Here is a 19,448-nt window from a genome sequence, read left to right as displayed (position 1 = left end):
CGTCTCTTTAAATGCAGGTGAGTGGTAGAATGTGGATGAGAGCAAGGGGAATGTAAAGGGAATGTAAAGGGCTGGGGCATATTTAGTTTGAAATAATCATTGATGGCTAGCATGGAGTCGATGGGTTGAATAGCTTATTTCTACGCTGTTTATTTCTCTGCCTCCCTCTCAACATCCGCCCTGCTGTGTCCTCTCAGGTTCTGTCTGGTTCAAATCGATTACCCCTCAGTCTATAATGTTTAGCCATTAGTTATAGGACAACGCCTTTGACCCAGGAATTATCTGAGGTAATATCTTCTGGACTGTCAACATGAACGTATTCTCTCTTAAATAAGGGATTCAGAACGTACATAGTGGTCGAGGTGTGTCTGTGCTAATACTCTGCACATTTGTGTTTCCAAACTCCAGCCCTGTTGTAATAAATACCAATGTGCCATGTGCTGCTTTAACTGCTTGATGCGCCATCATACTAACTGTTCTATATCTCACACGCAGGAACATCTCACTCCCTTTGAATTTCACTTACATGTAATCTTCTCTACTTGATTCCTCTTCCCTCACATTTTCCATCATTAACGTCCATGTACAAACTTCCATTTACTCTTTATATCTATAAGTACGCAAGCCCAAATATACGCATTGCAACTGTCCTCTCACCTTCTTCCTAATTATCATCAAACTTCGAAACACACTCTAAGTCATGCTTGCGAGTGGAAATATAGACGACGTCTGTGTCGAGTATTGGCCGAATCGAAGCGACGAAACCCGAGCCCGAGGGCGTATCGAAGTAAAAGAGAGCGAGGAATGACACAAGGTTTTGACGATTTAAGAAACAGGTCAGATAGAAATGGCTTGTTGTCGGAGCCGGAGGCAAGGGATTGTTCGGCACAGCTTGCTGCCCTGCGGGGTTTGCTCGTGTCTGTGCTGGTCTGAGACTGTGGCCGACAACTAGTGAACCTCTTATCCGGCTGTAGTGATAGATGATTTTGTGACCTTTTGTCTGAACACTGTTTTCGTGCTTTTGTTGTTGTACGATATTTTTTTTCTCTCTCTGTACACTGGGTGTCTGACTGTTCTCTTTTGTTTTAATGAGTTTTATTGTGTTTCTTTGCTTCGTGGCTACCAGTACGGAGACGAATCTCTAGGTTGTATAAAGTCAGCACACTTTGATAATAAATTAAGGGACAGACGCAGAGAGAGGGAAAAAGCGAAACTAATCGTCATCGCAGGTTTTGTCGACATTCGCTCCAATCGTATTGTCCCAAAATATTGTGGAGACATTCGTAATGGTCCGTCGAGAAACAATATATTTTTGAATAGTTTTGAAATTGGAAACGCCATTCACTCTTTGAGAAGGGGGTGAAGCAAATAAGAGAGAATATCACACAGTTAGCCCGACCACGGCGTTTGCGACGATGTTGAAGTCCATTATTAAGGATGAAGTTTCGCGGCACTTCGCGGCACACAATAAAACAGGCCAAAGTCAGCATTGCTTCCTCAGGGGGTAATCTATCCTGACAAATTGTTTGGCATTTGTCGAGGAAATAACAGACACAATCAACAGAGTGGAGTCACTGGTTGTTGCTTAGTTGGATTTTCGGAACGTCGTTGACAAAGTGCAGTATATGGGTCTGCTAAAAATGATAAACACTCCTGATAATACAGCAAAGATACCGCCATGGATAGACGAATGACTGACTGGGTGGAGGAAAACATTGAGAATGAAGGGGGCATTTTCTGGTTGCCTGCTGGTGACTAGTCAGTATTCCGTTCGCAACCTTTCACCTTATATGTCAATGAATCCTGATGATGAAACTGGTGGCTTTGCGGGCAAATTAGAGGACAATCCAAATCTAGCGTAAGAGATACGTAGTCCCTAGGAAGCAGAAAGTTTGCAGAAGAACTTGGACAGATGAGGAGAATGGGCAATGAAGGGAAAGATGGACTATCCTGTCGGGAAATGTATGGAATTGTACTTTGTAGACGCAATAAGGAGAAAGACTATTATCTAAATGGGGATAGGATTAGACAAAAAGGCGTGTAAAAGGGATTCGGAGATCTCGTGCACGGTTCCCAAAATGTTTACTTATAGTTTGAGGCGGTAGTAAGGAGAGAGCTGGAAAACAAAAAGGAAGAATGTAATGCTAACCCTTTACAAGGTTTTAGTGAGATCGCATCTGGAATATGGTAAATATTTGGTTCCGTTATCTAAATGGGATGTGCTGACATCGGAGGCCGATATCTAGAATGATCCCGGGATTGAAGAGGTCACGCATGAGGACCGTTTTCCAACTCTGGTCCTGGGTTCGCTTGAATTTAGATGGACGAGTCGCGGATCTCAGTGACATCTGTCGAATATTGAATGGCTGAGATAAAAGGACATGGAAAGAGTGTTTCCTGAAGTGGCAGAGTCTGGGGCCGGAGGGCAGAACCTCAGATAAGAACGTCCCTTTGGAACAGGGATGAGGAGGACCTTCTGCAGCGGAAGTTAAGGACCTGTGGATATTTTGCTCGCTGTGGAGCCCATCTTATGGGGTTTATTTAAAGCGGAGGTTGACAGCTTCTCGATTAGTAAGGTTGACAAAGGTGACGAGGAGAAGCCAGGAGAATTGGTTTGAGATTAGCCATGATGGGTTGGCGGAGAAACATCGATGAGCCGAATAGCCGAATTCAGCTCCTATATTTGGTGGTGTTGTGTCCAGATTTGGTGACGAACTAATGGTGAATATTGCTTTTGCATGGCTCACAAAACAACCTGTCGGCGTCCCTGTGACAAAAGGTGAAGGCTCGGAACTTATAAAGTGATCAATTCAAAGATGGTCTCGCAGACAAACACCTCGCGACGAGGATGGGATTCGAACCCACGTGTGCAGAGCACAGTGGATTAGCAGTCCATCGCCTTAACCTCTCGGCCACATCGTCTGCTCTGCTGCCTCTTGTGACTGGAAGTTTTGAATTTCTTCAGAACACTTACAAACTCTGCTTATGGTACACACATTTATTTTCAGATTCTACGTCGATTTATTTTGCTCGCCGTGCTTACCAGAATTCAAGGACGTGAAAAGCTCCGTTCAGAGAGATTGGTGCTAATCACAGGAAACATTGGAATAGCTAATGTTGGCGCCTTAGACGCTATGGACGTGCTGTGGCAAAAGGATCGATTCTGTTCTCTGCAACTCTAGAATCTGTGAGTGTTTTAAGTTTGTCACGAACCCCGTGACGGGTATAAAGAACCAGCAGAGATGGAAAGCACTTTGGAGTCCGGTATTGCTATAAACTAATAATATTTATTAGTAACTACGCAATACAGTAATATAAATGTAGACAATCAAACAGGTTAGCAATGACTTTATATATAACAGTCACAGACTTTGACTCTATCAAAGGGGACCGCTTTTCTGTGGTGAGCTATCCCCCAGGCGAGGGTGGACACATGGACAACTCCCCACCAGTCAACCCTTTTTCTCTTTCCACTGCAAAAACGACAGATCGATCCGCCTAATTGATCCGCTAAAACCCACTGTTCCTGCGGGCACAACAGTGCTCATTCACTGTCCAGAACATGTGCTTGATGTCTTTATCATCTGACCTCCTATTTATCTCACCGTACTGGGTACCACCTGCCATTCAAATAATCTCTCCTTCCTCTCTCTGTGAAAGAAATGCAAGCAGACAAAAATCCTTGCAGGAAGTGTCAGCAACCTGCCGAAAATCATTAGATCGAGTGTCTATTAAATAACACCGCCTTCGGTCACTATAGCAACATACGAGCTGCTCGGTGCTATCTCCACTTCAGCAGATATCCAACAGTTAAGCAGTTCTTTCTTGTTCCTTAAAGTGACAGTCCCACCGTTAGTCTTCGTCTCACTCTCTCTTTTACAAAAAAGTCGGTGTTAAATAACGCTCTCTCTCTCTCTTTTCAAAACAACAGTTCATAGGGGTAATTCAGGATCCCATTACAAGTTGTACAATGCGATAAATTTGTGTTAAATTATATTCTTGTCATATTGCTCGATTTCAAGTTAACAGATATTATAGAAATTTGCCACCTGGTTCGAGAATGACGACTTTCCGTGTATTCGACAAATGCAATAACCTGAAAGCTACCACATTACGGACACGATGACGTCACGCCCGGCTGTGCGCAGCCGCAGATCCGATCACCTGAAAGCTTACCCGACACATACACATGGCTGCCCGGCTCTGGAATACCAATCGAACGGCTGATATATCTAAAAAGTGATCGAGCTCACTCTATGAATAATGTATTGAATATGGTGGACCATTTTCACTGATTCCAATCCCAGAATATAACGCCACCACAAAAGACCGTGGCGTGTGCCTTGGAGATTTGCTTTCTGCGTGACAGAATGTCGAATTTAAATGAACAGCCCAAAGTAGGAATTATTGGGAAAATATTAACAACAAAAGTTGAATGTTCACCTGGGATGAAATCACTGTGTGCCAGTACTTTTAACTCTGTCGGGAAAACATTCTATACATGGAAACTCCTTGCAGCAGTCAGCATTTCCCATTTTCGTTCCTTGGCCTATCTTAGAGGACACGGCCGTGTGGCCTAATGGATCAGGCGTCTGACTTCGATGCTTGATTGGCAGTCATCAGAAGATTGCAGGTTCGAGTCCTGCCACGGTCCTTTTGACAAACTGGCGGTTTTGTTTCGATTCTGTCTTTCACTCTCAGCATGGATGTCTCAATTTCGCGTGGGGATTAATCGGAGTACACTACCCTCGTGTAAAATGTAACGCCACGTGTTCGTTGTACGCAACATATAGTATTATGTGTCTGGTCTGTGAAGTATTTCTGCCAACACTTTCATAAACAATTCGCTACAGCTTCTCAGACTTTCGGGATGAGCTGCTGCTGGGAAGGTGAAGTTTATTTCACATTCATCTCCGTCTCCGAGCCCACTTTTTCGGCGAGAATTCACCGCCCAGCACTGACGGTGCATTCTCCTGTCTCCAGCCCTCCTCCTCTTCTCCGACACAGCGCGTTGATTCTCTGCCTTATCTGGATCTTCCCATCACTAATTGCCGACTAGACATCAACCGCCTCAACATCAGGAATCCTTACTTCTCCTCGACCCTTACCCCCTCCGAATGCACTACTCCCCCATTCCCTCAACACCAATCCCAAACGTACCACTGCGCCCGCAGACAAAATGGTTGCTGTTGTGGAGTGGTGGTCTGATCTCTGCCTTGGTGAGACTAGGCGGTAACTCTCATGACTACACCTTGAAGAAGCCTGGACAGCAGACCATCAGAGAACCGTCTCTGACATCATCGCTGACATCGTCAACTCTGAAGAACCTCTATTCACAGTGGAAAACTCATGGTTCCATTGCCCTGAACTGCTCGCTTCTACCTCCTACTAGAATCACAAGCCTGATTGTCCGGGTAGGCCCATTGTCTCTGCCTGCTCCTGTCCCACTGATCCTGTGTTCTGATAACTCCAGTATATTCTATGCCCCATACTTCAGTCCCTTCCCACCTACGCTCGGGACCCTTCCCGTTCTCGCCATCAACTCACCAACTTTCAATTCCCTGGCCCTGGCCGTTTCATTTTCTCTAGGGATTTCCAGACCCCATCAAAAGGGCCTTAAATTTCTCCACATTTCTCAAGGAAAGAACCAACCAGTTCCCCTCCAGCACCACCATCCTCCGACTGGCAGAACCGGTCCCCACCACAACAGTTTCTCCTTTCTCTGCGCCCACTTATTCCAAATTCAATGTGTAGCCATGGGCACTCGCATAGGCCCCAAATATGCCTTCCTGTTCGTTGGCTGAGTAAAACAGTCCATTTACCAATACTCCCATCGGTAATGCACCCTATCTCTTCCACCGCTACGTCGACGAATGTATTGTTGCCGCTTCATGCACTCGCGCTGACCTCGACAATTTCATCCACTTTGCCTCCAACTTCCACCCTGCCCTTAAACGTCTCACTCAATGCTTCACTATCACGCTAGACGTGTCAGAACAACCATATTGACACCTATCCGTAACCTTCATGATATTATACACCTCGTGAATGTCACCCCTCAGCGTGCTGTGCAGCAGGGAGAAATCTCTCAGCTTACACAACCTCTCCTTATAGCTCAAACCGACTGTTTCAGGTAACATTCCCATGAAACGTTTCCGGTACGCTTTCTAGTCTAACGGCATCCTTCCTATGCTTTGTCAACGTGCATAACCAGTTTCAGCGAATATGCTTCTATAAGCTTGGTTCAACCAATTCTACAAGATTTCCAGCACCCTTCAATTTACTATGCAAGAACTACCCTGCCTTAACTTTACAAAGGGCAGCATCTTGTCAACTTAAGCTCCACCTGCTATTCCTTGGCCCCTTTCTAAGTTGGTCTCGCTCTCTTTGTAAAATTAGGCAATCCTCTTCATTGTCCACAACACCACCAATAAAGATGGTATTTATAAATTTAGGAACCACACGATTATATCTAGTTAGCCTCTGCCTGTTCACATGCTGACAGATCCCAACACCCGCATCACCTCCTGTAACTCCTCACCAGCGCTGTTAGACTCAATGGCCTGTATTTTACGCATCGTTATTCAATTTGCCGTACAGATCAAAGACAGATCGTATGTAAGCACGATGCGCGAGGTGATGCATTTTGTAGGCTCAAGTAAGAGCGGGATGTCTACATTATTAATCAGGCTTTAAGGAGTTCTGAGATTTATGTATAAATCCAAAGCTCCAAGATGGCACTGGCGATACACGCGACGTATTGCGACAGCTCGCAAAATGTCTAGATGGGCTTCTTATGAATCATTATCGCTGCGATCATAAACCCCTGATTTCCGTTTAAGAAACGTATTTTTGAGCCGTCTCAGTAAATTGGTAATTTAACGAGCTCTTGAAGGACCAGGTGGACTTGACTCTCGGGATGCTGGTGCGGCATCTTTCAGCGATCAGCGAAGGTCGGCCATTCACATTGCCGGAAAAGAGGTCGGTTTGGAGGACTTCAAGCCAGACTAAATCGACGGGTTATGAAGCATCCTCTACCCGGCATCTTCTTAGCGAAAGGGCAATTACTGGAATACAAGATACATGACGTAAGTGCAATATCGCTGTTTCGGAAGGAAAAGAGGGACTGTTATTAATAATATTAATACCAATAATACTGTATTCTGCCATCATAACTGACCTACCAAAATGAACAACCTCACATTTACTTGGGTTGAATTCCATCAGGCACTTCTCAGCCCAGTTTTGCATCCTATCAATGTCCCGCTGTAAATTCTGACAGCCCTCCACACTATACTCAGCACCGCAATCTTTGTGCCATCAGCAGATTTACTAACCCATACCTCCACTTCCTCATCCAGGTCACGAAGGGTAAGGGTCCCAGAACAGATCCCTGAGGCACACCACTGGTGACTGATCTCCATGCAGAATATGACCCGTCTACAACCACTCTTTGCCTTCTGTGTGCAAGCCAGTTCTGGATGCACAAAGCAATGTCCCCTTGGATCCCATGCCCCTTTAGTTTCTCAATAATCCTTGCATGGGGTACCTTATCAAATGCGTTGCTGAAATCTATATTTACTACACCTGCTGCTCTACCTTTATCAACGTGTTTAGTCACATCCTGAAAAAAAATTCAGTCAGGTTTGGCAGGCACGATCTGCCTTTGACAAAGCCATGCTTACTATTCCTGATCATATTATATCTCATCAAATATTCCTAAGTCCTGCCTCTCAGGATGTTTTTCATCAACTAACCAGCCACTGAAGTAAGACTCGCTGGTCTATAATTTCCTGTGCTAACTCTACTCCCATTCTTGAATGAGAAAATCAAGATGAACCGAGATCTGCAATCTGCTGAGCGGTAGATTCGTGGCGCTCAGCTCCGGCGACGAAGAAAATTACAACAGGCGCAGGTACGATCTCGGGAAAGCTGTCTCACATGTGAAATGGCAATTCCGGACTAAACTTGAATTACTGATAGACGCTCGGCCGCTGCCACGCGGCTTGAATACCATCACATACTATAAGAAAAAAAAACTGAGCGACACATGTGACAACCAGTTTTCGTCACCAGACGGACTCAATGAATTTTATTCTTATTTTCACCGACAGAGCATGTGGGCAGCTTAGCAAATTCCCATGGCTCCCAACGACCCGGTGACGTCAGTCTCTGAGGCCGACGTGAGAACACCCTTCAGGATGGTGAAGCTTACACATTCGCTTTCCTGCAAAAAGTATCTGGCCTAGACGGTGTACCCGTCTGAGTACTGATTGCCTGTGCAAATTACATGGCTGGAGATTTTACTTATATCTTTATCCGCTCGCCTCGACAGTCTGAGCTGCTCATAGCGTCGGGAGGTCTTCAAGCATACCGGTGCCCAAGAAGTTAGTAATAACCTGCCTCAAAGACTATCGTCCAGAAGCACTAACTTCCACTTTGATGAAGTGCTTTGAGTGGTTGGTCATGGAACGTATCGGCTCTAGGCCGAGGAGCGACTTGGATCCGCTGCGATCTGCCTGCCGTCTCTCGGTCAAAGACAGATGCCGTTTTATTGACTATTCGCTCGTCCCGGGAATATCCAGAGAGTGAAGATTGATGCATCATGATGCACTTCACTGACTAGAACTCTGTATTCAACACTATCATCCCCTCAAAACTAATCCATAATCTCCAAGATTTAAGCTCAAATAACCCCTTGTGCAAAATATCCTCGATTTCCTCAGTTGAGAACCCAGTTAGTTCTGATTGGTAACAACATCTCCTCCACAGTCACCATCGGCACAGATCCACCCTGGGGTCTCAGTCCCTGCTCTACTCGCTTTGTAACTGTGACGGAGGCTAAGCACAACCCCGATGCCACATTTAAATTAGCTGACGGTCCCTCTGTTGTTTCTCGTATGAAAAGTTAGGGTGAATCGCTATATAGCAGGGAGATTGAAAGTCTGCCCGAATCGCGGCACGACAGCAGCCTCCTATTCACGGTCACCTAAAGCATAGAGCTGATTATTGACTACTGGAGGTCCGTGAACTACTCCTCATGAGGGTATCAGAAGTAAAGAGGGTCAGTAACTTATCAGACGTTTACGAAGTTCAGTCATTTCATCTCTTGGTTTGACAGCCTTCCATATCGGTGCGGTGGCGAATATATTTACAGTTATGTCACGGCCTGGTGTAGAATCAGCAATGCCTTTGAACGCAAAAGTGTACATAAAGTAAGCGGGAGGAGAAGTTGGCGCGTGCGCAGCTCTCCGGTGAAAATGATATCGTTTCCGTTAAATAGGGGCCATGGACAATTCTGATTTGATGGGGAATGGACGTGAAAGCACGCAGGAACATCTGGAGAAATTTCTGAAACCCCCGTGCGCTGCTGTCGTTACTGTGTGGTCGGGAATCTTTCGGAGGGTAGGCCCCAAAATCCCCGGCCTTGCCTGCTTTTGGCGACCGAGGAGGAGGTCGAATCGTTCGGACAGAGACGGCGCTCAGTACTCGGTGTCGGATAGCTGATCAGAGCTCGAAGTTTTCGGATGACTCAGAGTCGGATTGTGGTCGGCATGGCAGGGAGAGTTTTTCTTCCTTCTCCAGTCTGCGTGAGATATGGGACATTTGAGAAACTTTGAACTTTACTGTGCTCATGGACTTCATCAAGTTATGGTATTGTTACACTGTTGTAACTATATGTTGTAATTATGTGGTTTTATCAGTTTTTTCAGTCTTGGTTTGTCCTGTGTTTTGTGATATCACACCGGAGGAAATAATGTATCATTTCTTAACGCATGTATTACTAAATGACAATAAAAAAGGACTACGTGTCTTCATAATCAAAGTAAAAAGTAGCGTATGCGGCCTATTTCATCACAACCACCAGTACATCCACCAGGAACGCTGATGCAGGGATCATCGATCATTTAGGTCCCCTGCCATCCTGACCATGCTCTCTGCTCGTTGCTGCCATCTGGTGGCGGTGGGTGGTGGTGGTGAGGGAACAAAAAGGTCAGGTGGCCCACGACCGGGGCACAAACACTGATTCCCTCTCAACCAGCACTGAACTGAGGCCGAGTGAATAACGTCTATCACTGAATTGATTCCACACCCGACTGGCAAACTTCCAGTGACGGTACAGCTCAAAAACGCGATATTTATTACTTATTTATTCACTATTATGTTTATGTATATCTTGTATTTTATATTTGCTCATTCGTTTTTCTCTACAGTTGTGTGAAGTGTTTCAGCAGCATCCCTGGTGGCCTAGTGGTTAGGATTCGACGCTCTCACCGCCGTGGCCCGGGTTAGCTTCCTGGTCGGGGAATTAGAATATTTCATACTGTAATCTATAGTACTTATTATAGGTAAGTGCTCATTGCAACCGCATTCCTGTCTATGTTTCACCTACATCCACCGATTCAGGACCACTATCCGATAAGAAATAGGAACAGAATTAGGCCTTTTGGCATCATCGGGTTTGCTTCGCCTTTTCATCGTGGATGATGCAGTTTTCCTCTCAGCCCCATTCCCCTGCCTTCTCCCTGTATCCCTTCATGTCCTAATCAATCAGGTATCTATCAGCCTTAAATACACACAAAGACCGTCTCCACAACTGCTTGACGCACCGAATTCCACAGATTCACCACTCTCTACCTGCAGACTTTGCTCCCATTCTCCGTTCTAAAGGACGACCCTCGATCCAGAGACTGCCTCCTCTGGTCTTCGACTCACCCAATTCACTGAGCGCGTCTCCTCCACCGCGACTCCAAAGAGTTTCGATACCCACGCCTGACTTGAGATAATATTTCACACCAGATGCGAATTTTAATATATTTCCATGAATGTAACATAATTCTTTTTTTTTCTGCCCGGCTATTTAAAACTTCATTATAAACAAATGGAGACAAATATTAACCTAATCGTCAGTATCCCTGAACATAGAACAGTGCACACAGGAAAATGCCCTTTGTCCCACCTTGTCTGTACTAAACGATATCAATCGCAACATTTCATGTAAACATATGAATGAAAATATATGAACACGCAGCAACAACTATTCAGTAAGGACACGGTTGATCTGATCGTGACCCTCAATTCCCTTTCCCCCACCCTTCCCCCGCTGCCGCCACAGCTCTTCACCCCAGTTCATATCAGGAATATCATTTCCGCCATCGCCAGAACTCCACTGGCCTTTGAGGAAGAGAGTTCCGGTTCGAGTTCTGTTTATTGTCATCCTGCTCTTCCCATGCATACGGGCAACCAAATCAACGTTCTCCGGACCAACACAGTCAAAATGACTCACAGACAAAACCCGTCAAGTAATATTAATTAACCAATATTAAGATGTATATACAACGAGTTAAAAAGAGAAAAGTATAAAGCTGCTGGCGAGCCCTGCCTGGTGGCAGGAGGTGCATTCGCCCGGCAGTCTGGGGAGGGAGCCGTTTTCCATCCTAACAATCTTGCCCTAATGGCACAGTATCTCCTGCCTATTGGTCGGAGGCCAAAGAGGTTGTTGGATAGATGGGAGAGATCATTGTCAATGCTACTGGAACTGCAGACGCAACGCCCCTCATAAATATCTCTGATGGGTAGAAGAGGGAGGCCGATGATTCTCCCAGCAGACGTTGCAATCGTTTGGAGGGATTTGCGGTCAGATGAATTGCAATTCCTGTCCCAGAAGGCTATACAGCTGGTCAGGGCAATCTCGATGTTGCTTCTGTAAACATTGGTTTGTATTGTGATAACGGTGCGAGCTCACACACCTAAACCTCGTCAGATTGTGGAGACACTCCGAGGAGTTATTGCGCAAAGAGGCTCTAGAAGGACAGACAGATTTGGAGAATGGGCAAAGGGACTTTGTGCATAATTCCCTAAAGATTCATTTGCAGGTGAGGAAGGAAAATTCAACGTTAGCGTTCATTTCATGAGGACTAGAATATAAACAGAATCAGTATCAGAGTCCTTTACTATCGCCAAGTATGTGGACTCATACAGGGAATTTGATGCCGGTTTCCCTGAGCTCTCGCTGTACAGAATCAAAAATCAAACAAAACAATAGTGCAAATAATCGTGAACTATATACAGTGAGGTATACTTGTGTGTGTACAGGTGGACTTGGTTTACAATAGACTAAAATTCAAGTGTTCATAGGACTAATGGCATACTGAAAGAAACTGTTCTTGTACCTATTCGTCCTAGCATACAGTGATCTAAAGCGCCTACCTGAAGGAAGGAGTTGGAACAGGTGATGTCTGTGGAATTCTTCGCCACAGGTATCTGTGGAAGACAACACTTTATGTATCTATAGGACAGAGGTTGATAGACGCATGGAGGGATACGGAGAAAAATCAGGAGTTTGGGGCTAAGAGGAAAATTGGATCAACTATGATGAAATGGTGGGGACTCAATTGGCCAAATGGCCCGACACTGCTCCTATATCTTTTGGTCTTATGTTGGTAGAAACAGCTCTAGCTCCATTAGGCTGACCACCGGCGCCCCTCGTGCTGTGTGCTCAGCCCACTGCTGACCCGCTGCTGATTCGTAACTACACTGTTAGATCCAGTTCGAACCATTTCATCAAGTTCGGTGATGACATCTGGTTGAAAGCGGTCGTGTAAATTCCTGTGTGGACACTCACCAGGTTTCCCGTACCCTTCACAAACAGTCAAAGAATACGAACGTTAACACCCGGGAAAAGGAGACTAGGCTGGCCATGTCTTACTCGTCATCCTATTGTAATCCCGCAGTTTATGACTCGGGGTCACCCACTCCTGCGCTGGGTGCTCTGCACAGAGTTGTCGCTGCTGTCGCTGAAATCCTCTCGTCCGATCTTTTTCCTTTTTCAGATCACTCTTCTCAGCTTCAGTTCCGCTAAATCAAACTTCATGGCTCTTTGCCCCAGACGTGTGATTCAGGTCATTTCCCCACTCAGACTGCTTCAATCTAGTCCAACAGTTTAGCCAAACACTGGGCTCAGACCAGCGGGCCACAGTCTGTTCTGTCTACAAGCCTATCATTGTGATTTTTTCCTTGTCTGAAAATGGTCTCAGGTTTATCAGACGATCAGCAATAACTAAAACCAAAACAAATTGGGCCCAATTGGAGTGCTCTGATTAAGCAATTTCTGAATAAGAACCCCCATTCCTGCGACTTCATGGCAAGAACATTTTTTTTTCTTTGTCCAGGTCCACTGTCTATCTGTCTATCGATTCACCTATCAGTCTGTCTACGCGCTGCCTACTTGTTTCTTTGTCTGTCTCTCTGTCTCTCTGTTCATTTGCTGCTGTGCCAGATTCTGCCACTTTGATCGAGCGGATTTCACAAGGAGATGGACGATGAAAAATCGTTATGGAGACGGAAATGCATCTTTTCTCAATGTTACCGGACGGATGCGCTGTGACGTGGGAATGACGTCAGTTTACCGCTCTATTGTCACTTCAAGGGCATTTGCAAAGGCCGGCGGCGGTTCAGTATCGAAATCGCCTGCGAGTCGGCAGAGTGCAATCTCTCTCTGAGCCTCCCAGTTTTAACTGCATTGGTGATATATTGTTGTTGGACATAGCATGCAAACAGAAAGTGAAGCTTAACGTGAATTGCCTGAGAAAATGACGGACAGAGACTGGAAATCAATTCAAAGGAAAATACAAATTCTCAGCCCTAATTTGACGTTGTGGACATACAACGGAATAACGTAAAGAAAAAGAATGGTTCAAGACAGGATGTAGATTAACGTCAAACACTCCGTGGTTCACAAGCAGGGAAAAGCTCCTCTGTCATTGTCCAGACTGAACATCGAGGTTCTGGCACTCCAGCTCCCCGGAGTATGGTTAGATGCCGCTGTCCCTTTAAGACTCAGACTGCCAGTTATTACCCACCATATTCAAACATGGAAATTCTATGCCTAAAAGTCTCGTGCTGAGCACTCAGTGCTCAATCGTAAGAGTTTAATTTCAATTACTTCTGCCTGTGATTTATATTTTTGATTGGGTTTGTGGCATCTTGTTTATTTCGAGTCTTTGGCTAAGTTAATTCTAGACCTTCCTTTGCATTTCTGTTCACCGCCATCTATAGCTCTCTCGATACATCCACAAGATCATATGTCACCCAATCACGAGGCCCCTGTAACGTTTGAACTAGCAATGGTACAAAACTGACCAGGAAATGGGGGATTTTGAATGGACCCCAACCAACAACCTGATTGTGGGCGCGAACGAGCCAATCTTCACTGACCCCACGCACGTCTTGTGCACTTTGGAGGAAAATAAATCTCCCATTGGAAGCACGGATTATCGTATGCCGAAAATTCTGCACAGTGAAAGCCCTGAGGTCAAGATCTACTGGGATCGCTGAACCTATGTGGTCGCACTTTCACACGCTGCGATACTCCGTCTGCATCTGTAATAATACTGATTATACTCGTTAAAACACACACACACACACACACACACACACACACACACACACACATAACATGCACGTTAGCTGAAGCGTAATGCATTTCTAACTTTTCAAGTTTTGATCTTGAGTTACTTGTATACATTCAGCAACACCTGCGTACAGATTTATCAATCGCAGGCACTATTTTGTTTCATAGAATTCGAAGGTAATGGACGAAGACTTAACGCACTGACCCGCCAAGATTCACTTTCAATTGGATAAGGTCAGCACATTCTGTGGTGCTACCCCAATGCACCTCCACGGAGAGTAAATAAACATCCTCTTGTCTGAAAATAAATAGCGATAATATCTCACAGTTACTGACTTCGTGTAACGTGAATGCAATGGAAGACAAAGTGATGTTTGCTGTAGTCTTGCCTAAATATTATTGTACTTACTGCCCTAAAGACGATTGTGAGACAGTTTGGCCAGTGAATCTCCTAAAATCTGCAGTGTCCTCTCTGTAATTTCTTGGCACTGAGTTGCAACAGGGCAGCAAATTACAGAGCATCCACACAAACCGGGTTTCGGTTTGGGACAGTCGTCTCAATCTCACGGGTTCGGCGGGCCGGAATGATTCTTCCCTGGACTTAGTCAGCCACATAATATTGCACAATTATGGACAGAATACATGAGTTCTGCAGTGCTTAACATTTTTGCTGTAACAGCTTTATCCTAATGTGCAGGACCAGTGCAAGGCTAACTGTAACTGTATGCAATGTAGTATTTCTTTTTCATTTCATTTTTATGCAAATGTCCTGAGATCCTGGCTCGCCCTATCATTATTGAAAAGGATGTGGCAATGACGGGAGCGGGAATATGGTGAAATAAACATAAAAACAACCTGTCAGATTGGTTTAATGATCTGTAGGAGGTGGAGTTCGTGAGCTGCGGGTTCCCGTGCTGTGTCTCTCGGGCTCTAAACCTCGTCCTCTGTTGACCGCCATTTCTGCAGTGTCAAGATGGAGAACCCTGCGTTGGTCTCTGAGAACTTAGATAATTTGTATATGAATTAATTGAATAATTGACACGAGTGGATATTTCGCTGTGTTGACGAACTGCTCTCTGAATTTGGACTGAGTTACCCCATAAATAAAAGTGTTTGTGCAGCAACTTAATATCATCAGCATGTATCCGGTGTGTTGAAAAATGCATTGAGAGCCATTGTACTCAGTTTGATCCAATCCGGCAATGACGCTATAAAGGAATTCGACAACATTCACCGACCACAGGATGATGAAGCTTCCGGAGATGGTGAGAAGTAAGATCACAGACCTCCTCCTGCTCTTCATCTCCGGGTCACTGCGGTTCTCCGCCTTGCTCTGACCCCTCAGCCCCTTACGGACGCGACTGGTCACCAAAATGTGCCTGACCGTCAGAACGTTGAGCATTAGTATAAATACGAACGGGAGCAATGGCGTTAGAACTGTCGAAAGCCACCTATATCCCAGCCACCCGGGATCTGTATAGTAATCCGACTTTGTAATACAGTCCCAGGGTATATTGTCAATCACTTTCACAGGAAAATAAACAAAGGCGTTGGGCATATTTTTAAAACCAAGCAAAACACCGATTGTTATCAGAACCACAGCCGCAGTTTTCCCGCTGCAATACTTTGCTTTCCGCTTATGGCAGCAGATGGCGACAAACCGATCAAATATAAAAGTGACGGTGAACCAGACAGAGCAGTCAGTGGCTGCCTTTCCCAGGGCAGAGATCACACTGCATACGGGGGTGATGTCCAGGAAAGTCCCGGGGAAGTAATAATAACTGACCCGCCACAATATCACCGGAAAGACGATGGTCATTAGATCCGCCGTTGCCATGGCCACCAGGTAGCGAGTGGTGCAGGTAGAGAGACCGCACTTTCCCCGGGACAGGATCACTATCGCCACAACGTTCACTGCGGGAATAGCAAAAAGAATGAGTGAATTATTATCTCGCCACTCCATGGTTCTCAGTGTGGAGATTAGCTGTAAATGGAGAACATTAACACTTTCCAGACAGCTGGCTTCTGGAGGTTTCTAAGGTGTAATGCGGGGGTCGCAGAAGCCTCATACACGTGTATTCTGGTGAAAAGGGTGCAGTACTGAAGGAGGAGCAGAATTTGGGAAGGAGGCTCTGTCAACTGATCGCTCAGGGTGCTTTGGGGGTATCAATTTCCAACACCCACCATTAGGTTTTCGACTGATTTCCAAAGCGTGGTCGCTCGGCAACTTGCTCAGTGATTCTGATTGCCGCGATACCGTCACCTGTGTGCCGGCATTCTCCGCATGCGCAGAACCCCGCTCCCACACCGCTGCCTATTTACAAATTTCCCAGCAAAGTTCATTCTCCCGTTGTATTATCTTCCTATCCTCCTCGACTTCTGTTTGTCACCCGCCCACCGTGGCCTCCCTTGGCTAGCTACTTATGAATTCTGTAGCCACTCTTGCGAGTGTTCCTTCACGTTGTTTTCAAGGAATCTGAAGTGAAATTTCAATCTTCGCTTTTAAAGATTTTGCCTGACTCGCTGAATGTTTCAAATATGTTACTAGTTAGTGTTTAATCCATCCAATGTCCAAAGGAGAAAACAGAATATGTACATCAAAGCATGTGCCTCTGTTAGGTTTGCTCCAAATTGCTGCAGCGTTATTCTAAATATTTCAATGTTTGTTCTTCCAGATCGGAGAATTGCATGAAACTTATCCCGTCTGAACTCTAACTGACACCAGCAGGGTTCTCTCTTAATTCCCTCTTCATTTCTCTGATAATGGGACGTGGAAAAATTCCTGGTTCACTATATCGCGTGTCGACCCTAATTTGAATCGTGGAAACTCCCGATGGTGCGGAGTCTAAGTCACAAGTGATATCTACCGTGCTCTCCTGAATCTCACCGGGGATTCGCTTCTCAAGTTCCTTTCAAACTTGCAGCAACTTCTTAAAACACAAAGCAATACCTTTATATTTGTAATTAACGCATGTTGCGCTATTGATTCGGAATAACACAAAGCAGCCGGTGAAGGTGCCGAGCGCACCGGATTATCGGAGCTTATTTTAACAACAGCTTTGCAACGATAATCTAAAACTGCTTGTCATGATTCAGCAAAATGAAGCCTTTTCCCCGATATCCTACTCTATATCAGTTTCAGCTGCCGGTTTATTTTCAGCGGAGGCCACAGCTGAAACTTCAAGGGAACTTCTGAACGAACACAAAGTTTTTGTCACAACGTCTGCAGCGCACTCACTGATACACCCGCATTCGTGTCGGGAAAAGAACAAGTCCAAAGACCGCGCACACAGAACTGCGAATATTAGTTCGCCTATGTTCTTACCAGGAACACCAATAACGGCAATTACCATGTACCATATCTTTCTCACACGGTAAAATGTTTCAAGCATTCTGTGAAAGATTCAGCTTGACTCCCAGCTGCCCGCGATCTCGCTGAAGAAACTCTGAGCTGATGAATCTCAACGCTCATTCATTTATACTCGCTCCAGCACGCTGAATATTCAATATTACACAAGGCTGACGTGTCTTCCAACAGCCAGGGTAAAAATAAACATGATGTCAGTCAAGTAAAGTCCCGATTGTGATGAGGTATGACTAGCTTGATGCGAAATTGCAACATCGCAAAGACGGAGAAATGACGATCTGAAAAGTCAGTGAATGTTGTTGTGAAACACTCCAGGCCCACCTCTCGGTTTATTGATTGTTATTGCCGAACCGGCTGCCATCAAGGCCTCGTAGCAGTATGAAGCAAAGTAATTCCGTCACCGTGCACAGGACCCTCGAATGGGCGCAAATACTTAAACGGGCAGAGCATCTGCATTCATTACATTTATAGCAACAAAGACAATTGCTTTGCGGATGAACAAAATTGGGAGCGTTGTTGACGGTGGGGAAGACAGCGATATTTACATATTTCACCATCTGAACTGCACTTGCGCTGTAAATAAAACACAATATCGCATATTCTGTTTTTTTTTCTTGTCGTGTTACATCGATGTGCTTATGTATTAAATGGTCTGGACTGATTGGCTTTAAGATCCTTTGACTGTCTGTACACTCGGTGCAGTAATCAGCTTGTAGGCCGTCGGTTATGGGCTGAAATTGATCAGTTTGACAGATGGTCAGCAAAGGGCCGATTGGGGGTCAATATTGAGGTACAGTACGTGTTGGTTTCCTTCCACGGATGAACAGAGCACAGATATTCACGGAGAGTGACGGGGTTCTCGGGAGTACTGATGCAGAGACGGAGGAGGAAATGGAAGTCCAAACATCAGCGAAAGCAGCGGTACGGATTGATAATGTGGTGTTCAGTACATACCGAATACCCGCGTTCACTGACGGGAAAGGTCATGATACAATAATATCTAATATTGGCCTGATTAATGTATCGTGACCTTTCTGTTCTCCGTAAGTAAAGTGCGTGTTGCGGTGGAGACGATGCAAAAGTATTTCACCAGAAAGTTGCCGAACGTGGAATATCTTAGATATCAGCGGTGAATCTTTCATTCTCTCCTTGATGCGGAGGAGGAATAGATGCTTCGTTCATAGTTTAATAATTATTAGAAACCTGCATGTGTTCACTAGTTATAACCATTTCTCCACATCATGGAAATCTCATACGAAGAACATAGGATTATTGGATGTGTATTTTGTAGTATAAATTAGCGTGAGGTGTTATCTTTATCAGAATCAGAATCCTTTATTATCGCCAAGTATGTGGACACATACAGGGAATTTGATGCCGGTTTCCCTGAGCTCTCGCTGTACAGAATCAAAAAGCAAAGAAAACAATAGTGCAAATAATCGTGAACTATATACAATGAGGTATAACTGTGTATGTGCAGGTGGACTTGGTTTATAATAGACTAAAATTCAATTGTTCATAAGACTAATGGCATACGGAAATAAACTGTTCTTGTACCTATTTGTCCTGGCATACAGTGATCTAAAGCGCCTACCAGAAGGAAGGAGTTGGGACAAGTGATGTCCAGGGTGTGATGGGTCTACAATGATGCTGCTTTCTCGCTCCCTG

At 45.1% G+C, this 19,448-nt stretch overlaps 1 protein-coding gene and 2 non-coding genes across 3 annotated transcripts; 1 reads left to right on the top strand and 2 right to left on the bottom strand.

Annotated features, from left to right (window-relative positions):
• Positions 1-2,840: 2,840 nt before the first annotated feature.
• Positions 2,841-2,922, bottom strand: trnas-gcu (transfer RNA serine (anticodon GCU)). Its single transcript has one exon. It is a non-coding gene; the product is annotated as a tRNA-Ser (tRNA).
• A 1,643-nt stretch (positions 2,923-4,565) lies between these two features.
• On the top strand, positions 4,566-4,654 carry trnar-ucg (transfer RNA arginine (anticodon UCG)). Its single transcript is given in 2 exon segments — positions 4,566-4,602; positions 4,619-4,654. It is a non-coding gene; the product is annotated as a tRNA-Arg (tRNA).
• Positions 4,655-15,416: 10,762 nt separating this feature from the next.
• On the bottom strand, positions 15,417-17,805 carry LOC134341975 (probable G-protein coupled receptor 139). Its single transcript, XM_063039922.1, has 2 exons — positions 17,739-17,805; positions 15,417-16,327 (listed from the first exon to the last, which is right to left on the bottom strand). Exons 1-2 carry the CDS (start codon positions 17,803-17,805, stop codon positions 15,417-15,419), a joined length of 978 nt encoding a protein of 325 aa, XP_062895992.1.
• Between the last annotated feature and the right edge of the window lie 1,643 nt (positions 17,806-19,448).

This window comes from Mobula hypostoma, unplaced genomic scaffold (genome assembly GCF_963921235.1).
Source record: "Mobula hypostoma unplaced genomic scaffold, sMobHyp1.1 scaffold_42, whole genome shotgun sequence".
Classification (NCBI taxonomy): Eukaryota; Metazoa; Chordata; class Chondrichthyes; order Myliobatiformes; family Myliobatidae; genus Mobula; species Mobula hypostoma.
The sequence above is the reverse complement of the archived record's forward strand: the minus strand, read 5'-3'. Positions and strand labels throughout refer to the sequence as shown.

What these genes read in the sequence shown, in the direction of transcription:
- LOC134341975 (XM_063039922.1), bottom strand. Translation starts at nt 17,805, where the DNA reads ATGCTTGAAACATTTTACCGTGTGAGAAAGATATGGTACATGGTAATT. An exon ending in TGCCGTTATTGGTGTTCCTG is followed by an intron (nt 16,328 to 17,738) that starts GTAAGAACATAG and finishes CTATTCCCGCAG; the next exon opens with TGAACGTTGTGGCGATAGTG.